This window comes from Macrobrachium rosenbergii, chromosome 22, assembly GCF_040412425.1.
Source record: "Macrobrachium rosenbergii isolate ZJJX-2024 chromosome 22, ASM4041242v1, whole genome shotgun sequence".
NCBI classification, from domain to species: domain Eukaryota; kingdom Metazoa; phylum Arthropoda; class Malacostraca; order Decapoda; family Palaemonidae; genus Macrobrachium; species Macrobrachium rosenbergii.
In genome coordinates this window covers 21,924,129-21,932,146 of record NC_089762.1, presented here as the reverse complement: position 1 = coordinate 21,932,146, position 8,018 = coordinate 21,924,129, and the positions used below count along the sequence as shown (strand labels likewise).

At 32.0% G+C, this 8,018-nt stretch overlaps 1 protein-coding gene across 8 annotated transcripts in view; it reads right to left on the bottom strand.

The window, feature by feature from the left end:
• The window catches only part of LOC136850635 (uncharacterized), a 123,166-nt gene that overhangs the window by 25,651 nt on the left and 89,497 nt on the right, over positions 1–8,018 (bottom strand). For all 8 annotated transcript variants that reach the window (XM_067124358.1, XM_067124352.1, XM_067124356.1 and 5 more), the window contains 2 exons: positions 4,429–4,551; positions 4,152–4,262 (listed from right to left, as the gene is read on the bottom strand). In XM_067124358.1, the coding sequence (XP_066980459.1) occupies positions 4,152–4,262; positions 4,429–4,551 (234 nt within the window). The remainder of the gene's footprint in view (positions 1–4,151; positions 4,263–4,428; positions 4,552–8,018) is intronic.

Below are 8,018 nucleotides of genomic sequence, written 5' to 3'. Positions count from 1 at the left end.
TCACGATAACTGCCAAAATTTCAACCTTCGGTCAACTTTGACTCTACCGAAATGGTAAAAAAACGCAATTGTAAGCTAAAAACCTTACATTCTAGTAATATTCAATCATTTACCTTCATTTTCCAACAAATTGGAAGCCTCTAGCACAATATTTCGATTTATGGTGAATTTTAAAAAAACTTTTCCTTACGTCCGCGCCAGAAATTCTTTCGTCACGTTGTCGTAATGTTTGCACCGTTTTATATTAGTCGTTACATAAAGTTTTATATATGGAAATGTGCGCAATTTCATGTAGAATACAACAGAAAATAACTCATGGTTGTATCTTTTATCAGGTTTGAAATATTTTCATATAAATCACGATAACTGCCAAAATTTCAACCTTCAGTCAACTTTAACTTGACCGAAATGGTAAAAAAAACGCAATTATAAGCTAAAACTCTTACATTCTAGTAATAATCAATCATGTACCTTCATTTTGCAACAAACTGGAAGTCTCTAGCACAATATTTCGATTTATGGTGAATTTCTGAAAAAAAAAAACTTTTTCCTCACGTCTGCACGCGGTAACTCGGCCGAATATCTCAGAAATTCTTTCGTCACGTTGTCGTAATGTTTGCATCGTTTTACATTAGTCATTACATAAACTTTTATATATGAAAATGTGCGCAATTTCATGCAGAATACAACAGAAAATAACTCATTGTTGTAGCTTTTATTAGTTTTGAAATATTTTCACATAAATCACGATAACTGCCAAAATTTCAACCTTCGGTCAACTTTAACTCGACCGAAATGGTCGAAAAACACAATTGTAAGCTAAAACTCTTACATTCTAGTAATATTCAATCATTTACCTTAATTTTGCAATAAATTGGAAGTCTCTAGCACAATATTTCGATTTATGGTGAATCTTTGAAAAAAACATTTTCCTTACGTCTGCGCGGTAACTCGGCCGAACATCTCAGAAATTCTTTCGTCACTTTGTCGTAATGTTTGCACCGTTTTATATTAGTCGTTACATAAACTTTTATATATGAAAATGTGCGCAATTTCATGTAGAATACAACAGAAAATAACTCATGGTTGTAGCTTTTATCAGTTTTGAAATATTTTCATATAAATCACGATAAATAGAAAAATTCGACTTTCGGTCAACTTTAACTCGACTGAAATGGTCGAAAACTGCAATTAATAAGCTAAAACACTTACATTCTAGTAATATTCAATCAATTAGCTTCATTTTTTCAACAAACTGGAAGTCTTCTCTAGCACAATATTTCGATTTATGGTGAATTTTTGAAAAAACATTTTTTTACGTCCGCGCGTTACGAATTCATGCATCATTTTGTGATAATATTTTCTCTGTGTTGCTTTGATCGTTTTACAATTTGTTATATACCAAAATCATCGCAATTTAGTGTACAATACAAAGAAAAAAAAAATAACCCGTTAGCTTTAACCGTTTTGCTCACAGCGCGATTTGTATAAAATTATATATGAAAAATTTTTTTACTTGTCATATATTTCAATATTTATATATGATAATGATATTTTTTTCATTTCTGATGGTTGCATACTAAACTTCAGGCAATGACAAAAAAAGGAGCCAAAAATGAACTCTTAATCTTAAAACTAAATATGCTGTGATTTTTGAAAAAACTTTTTTCCGCTTCGGCTGCTAACTGTTGGTTCATTGCATTATGACATATAATTTTTGTAAATAGAGTTAAACAAAAAGAGGGTTAATCGCGGATATTTATTATATATATATATATATATATATATATATATAAATATATATATATATATATATATATATATATATATATTTCATCATGTATATATATATTATATATACATATATATATTATACATACTATACTATATATATACACATATATATGTATTATATATATTATAAATATATATGTATATATATAATATATAATATATTTATATAATATATATATAAAATTATATATATATATATATTTAATATATATATAAATATATATATACACATAATATAAATATAATATATATATAAATATATAATATAAATAATATATATATGTATATATATATATATATGCCTTATATAATAAGGCAGCTAAGAATTTTATTCCTACATGAATACAAATTCCTTACGCGATTAATGTTGGACCTGTTGCTATACCAGACCGAACAGAGGAAGGGGCAACGGGCATAGATCCGCACTGCTTTCTGACATGTCCCGGTTCCCTGTCACTCCAAGTCATGAGGGAACAAGGGAGTGGGACAGGACATGGCAAGGACAAGGCAATAAAAAAGCAGGGGCGTTGACCCTTCCTCCAACTTGGGAAACATCCCAAACTTACCTAAACTCTTGGGAGGGTGGGCAAAAAATGAAACACTAATAATAATCATAAAAAAAGACTCCACATATCAAATCTAATGCCCTGCGTCAATGGAAAGCTCATTTGGAGTAACAGATCGAAGAGATGTAGCAGAGGACCTAACCAGTTACTAAATGGGAACTCAGACAAGACATGCACGCCTTCAACTCAAGTCTTACTGGTATATCCTCTATAGTTGTTTCTACAATATAACAAGCTCTCTTCGTTAAAAATCAATTACCACGTTTTGTTCAATTACGATTCATATAGTTATCACCCAAGTAAAATTTGAAAAAATAAACAGAAGCATGAAAAAAGCACGACCTAACCCCTTAACCCCAAAGGAAATGATAGTCACCTGCCTAAATTTGGAATGAGAGATTACAGGAATCAAGGAAATGAAAGTAAGGAGAATATTCTAAATCTCTGTAGGAGATTGAAAGAGCAGCCGCAAAAGTAATTCACGGATAGAACAGCCACCAAAAGCAAGTTACGTATCAGGAAATACCAGTGCCAGAAAGTCAATAAATACGTGATGGATAGCTAAGGCTGTTCATAACTGTACTAATCAACCACATTAATGATAAAAGTAGATAGGCCTATAAATAATATGGTTTGAGAGAGGATTACGACAAGTACTGTATGCAGTAACAAAGTTGCAATTGTTCAGATTATCAAATCACTTTCCTGCCGGTGGGGAAACTAACAAAGGTAGAAAGAGGGGTAAGGGTGGACAAGATGGAGGGTTTGCCTGAATCAGATCACTTATTCACCAACCTTATACCCATTATGAGCAAGTTGCAACAGTAAACTAACCACATTCATATGTGTTGACATCTAAAAAAATTAACTTAACCGTGAATTATAAAAAAAAATTCTTACAGAGGTAAAACTAGCATAGACCTAAAGCAATCTCATTTATGAGGCTAAACTAAGATAGTTACATGGATAAAGTTAGCCTAAGCCAAGTCATACATAAAAGCCTAGTATTAAGGACACTCTGACACTGCTCTAGCCTTGATTTCATGGTAGACTAAATCCAAAATCTAATTCTAGATTAGGGAGAACCATGGGTAAATCAATATATCTCAGAAAAATATGTTTTCATCACATCCATATAAAACATGGACACTAATTAATCACACAATTACTCTGAGTTGCATTAATGGATTTTAATGATACCCACAGGCTGGCATTTCTGTCATCATTTTGAATCTCAGATGCCTTTGTGTTATCTAGGTTTCCCTGTATCTGAATTTTTTACATTAAAATACTGACTTATTTCCTGCTAATTAGTCTTATACATTACTTTGGAGGCTCCCAGTTAATCTACAATAAAGTTTTTCTCTAAGAATGTTACTTTACATTCCCTCTAAAATATCTAGTACAGTAAATATAAAGGTCCCCTATGTTACAATAAATGTACAATTAGTGTTTTATAAAACAAAATCCAAACCAGATTAAAATCATGGATACTAAAATTTCATTCACCTGGCTAGAGGAAAATATTTCATCACTAATAGCATCCACAAAATCTCGTGACTGAATTTTAATTTTGAAAAGTGACAAGTAATTTTCCAATTAGTGAAATATTATTCACTTTTAATTAAATAAACCACCTTTTTTTTTTTTGTTACAATCATACATATACTGAAACCTATGCACAGGACATGTTAAGATAGATGACTACTGTGGCATAGCCAATACGCTGTCTGCTTGGTAAAAAAAGGACACAAAGAGTCCTACTTTAAAGTATACAGTATACTTCAGTACCTGCTTGTTGCCTCTATAAGCTGCCAAGAGGAGCGGTGTTCTGTCATGATTGTCAACAGCATTTATATTGGCCCCATTTTCCAGCAGAAGTTCACAGATTTCTTCCACACCCTATGGATAAGATCAAAAGGCTCAATAAAGAAATATGACAACATTGCTGGTATTCAGATAACGAAATGTTCAAAGCCATTTTCTTTTAAAATCAAGGAGAAAAACAGTACTGTACTGCAACTGATATAGACATGAGTTAATTTTTCTGAAATTGACCAAAAAATACCTTATAAACAGCATGGTGTAACAAGGTCCATCCTCTTTTATCTCTGCTGTTTGGGTCACCTCCCCATGCCATTCCAGACATGACATGATCCTTATCTGCAGTTCTAACTGCGCGAATTAGTGCCTGAAAATCAAAGGCTGATTCAATACATCAATTCTTCTTAGTTCTTGTAATCCTCTGAAATTCCTTTAAAAGATCACTGAAAATTAAATTTTGACCAGAAATTGGCAAGAGCAAAAGAGCCCAACAGGTCTTATACCCATGAAACACAGGCTCTATATTTTGACAATAACTGTGAACAAACAATGCAACATTCATAAGCTATGTGTGTCATTTTATTATATCAGAATTTAGATTTTATATGAAATATTATTGCAAACTTTTTCAATTTCTAGCTTCTCAATCTGATCCTTAGAACTAAGGTGGTATATACAGAGATTTCTAGCAGAAAAAGGTTTGCACATTTTAATAAATTCATTATCAATCTGACCTAGATAGAATTAAATTAAAAGGCTATTACTGCAATCACTAGTTCAGTTAATGCAATAATGACAAAGAAATGACTTCAGAGAAATGGATAAATGACTGCTTCAAAACAAATACTTCTGACCTAAAGAAAAACCAAGCTAAAATGTTGTGTGTATAGAGTAAAATTAATCAAAATCCTACTAAGTACACTGAGATAAATTGAGATGTGATTCCAAAGAGTTACCTTTCAAAAAGATGTTTTCCAACTACTAATGTAAACGTACACATCAGTTTTACAAGAGTGAAGGGGTTAAATACAGTTACTATTCAAACTGTTTAATATAAAAACTGTTCCCAGTGAGGTGATGCAAAATGACAAATTTTGTAAGTGATCTGTATTTTTCCTAATATAGAAAGCTGAGGTCTTTACATGAGGAATTACCTTCAGTGCGAGCTGGAGCAGGCTATTCTACACAACAAGATTGTATGGTAGTTAAACTACCGGTGGGAAGGGCTCCCTCTGCTGAGTGATGCATCCACTTGCCCAATAGCCCACGTATCAGAAAGAGGGGTGTCTGGAGGTGGGCAGTACAAACCTTAGGTTTGTATGTTAGGAAAAATACAAATTACTTACAAAATTTGTCATTTATTCCTACACATATACAAACCACCAGTCTTTACATAAGGAAGACTTACTGATTGGTGGGAGGATCTGAGTAAGTTTCCTAACTGACTGGTGGTTTGCCTCACCTGGGACTTTTTCCTGGTCATGCGATGCTGAGCAAAGGAAGCAGTCCAATGCCTCTGATCATGAGAACAAAATTGTGTTCAATTGTCAGACTTTCAGGTTTTTGAAGTAATGAGTTTGAAAAGCAACATTATTTCGAAAAAGGCTTGGAAGACCTTGATGATGGAGACAACAAAGCTAAATATAAACAACTCTTGGTTATTATGCCTCTAAGTTTTAGAAAGTATTTGCCACACTAGTGCATTTACAGTTCGTAGACATTACAGGTAAAATTAGATCAATTTAAACTATCTGCTGTACAGGTAAAGACATACAGATAAATAATAAGTTGTAAAAATGTGTGTGTGCTAGACTACAAGAGAGAGAGAGAGAGAGAGAGATCAGGGTTGCCCTTACTTAAGAGAGTGAAATTATTTTATTACGGAGAGAGAGAATTATTAGAGAGAGAGAGAGAGAGAGAGAGAGAGAGAGAGAGAGAGAGAGAGAGAGAGAGTTGTCCTTTGTCCTTACTTGAAATATCAAGTTAAATTATTTATGAATTATCACAGAGACAGAGAGAATAACAACAGAGAGAGAGAGAGAGAGAGAGTACTAGAAATCCTTTGACATGCTGTGGGTAACGATTGACATATTTGACAGCTTTGCCCTCGCCCCTCTCTTCAAAGGTTTCACAAAAGATCAGGAAGTGAGATTTGCTTGTTTAAAATATTACATAATTTACTATAGAAATGTATAAATTTTGTAATTACAGTTATATTATTATTATTATTATTATTTTATTATTATCTAACATTAGTACTTATTATTAGGTAAATCATTTATTCATCAACAAAACAAATAAACATATACATGTAACCATAAAAATTCTCATCTCAGTTAGAGATGAGAGAATTTTTATGGTTACACGTACATGTTTATTTGTTTTGTATGATGAATAAATGATTTACCTAATAATAAGTACTAATTTTCAAATAATAAGATTAAATAATAATAATAATAATAATAATAATAATAATAATAATAATAATAATAATAATACAGTAAACCCCCTGTATTCGCGTCCTCATGATTCACGGACTCACGCATTCGTGGGTTTCTCTGTGGAACATATCTAGCCATCATTCGCGGATAATTCGCCCATTTGCGGTATTTTTCACTGAGAAATATTCACTAATTACAGTATTTTCATATGATTTTCATGAATAAATGCACTTTTTGTGATAAAACAATTAAAATACTCAGGTATATGCATTTTTTACAGGGTTTTTCTGTGTTTAAACTATCAAAATGGGCAGTTCTAATTTTTTTGGAGGGGTTTCAAGTATTCGCGGATTTTAGCTATTTGCAGGGGGGGGGTGTGGGACGCATCCCCCACGAATACGGGGTGTTCACTGTAATAATAATAGTAATAATAATAATAATAATAATAATAATAAAAATTAAAATAATATAACTGTAATTACAAAATTTATACATTTCTAAAGTAAATTATGTGATATTTTAGACAAACAAATATAATTTGTCAAATATGTCAAACACTGCCCACAGCGTGTCAAAGGATTTCTATGTACTATCCTCTCTCTCTTTCTTTCTTTTTCCTTCATAATTCATTAATTTCCATCTTTTGATATCTAACATAAGAATAACTTCTCTCACTCTCTCTCATGTTATTCACTCTGTCTCCGTATTAATTCATGAATAATTTAACTTGATATTTCAAGTAAGGACAACAACTCTCTCTCTCTCTGTGTTATTCTCTCTGTCTCCATAATAATCAATAAATAATTTCACTCTCTTAAGTATGGACAACCCTGATCTCTCTCTCTCTCTCTCTCTCTCTCTCTCTCTCTCTCTCTCTCTCTCGTTCGTAGTTAGCACTCACACATTTTTACAACTTATTATTTATCTGTACGTCTTTACCTGTACAGTAGATAGTTTAAATTGATCTAATTTTACCTGTACCGTCTACGAACTGTAAATGCACTAGTGTGGCAAATATGTTCTAAACCATAGAGACATAATAACTAAGAGTTGTATTAGTCCAAATAAAAAGCAGTTTGTTCATGAAAAAGCATTTCAGAACAAAGAGAAAGAGATGTAGAATAAAGAAGTTCTTAAAAATGAGGTTGAGAAGACTTCTAAAAATAAATCGGGTAGAAGGGGAGAGAGAGAAATTCTCTTCCAACTCTCTATTTTTATGTCAACCATTTATTTCTTTTTTTTGAGGGTAATGCATTAAGCTAACTTTTCAATGAAATTACAGTAACTTTAATTTCATTTAAAAGTTAGCTTAATAATTTGGGAGCATGATTAGGGTCATATTTAGTGTTCAAATTCTAGAAATAAGCATTTATTAGTATTTTTAGAGACCGTG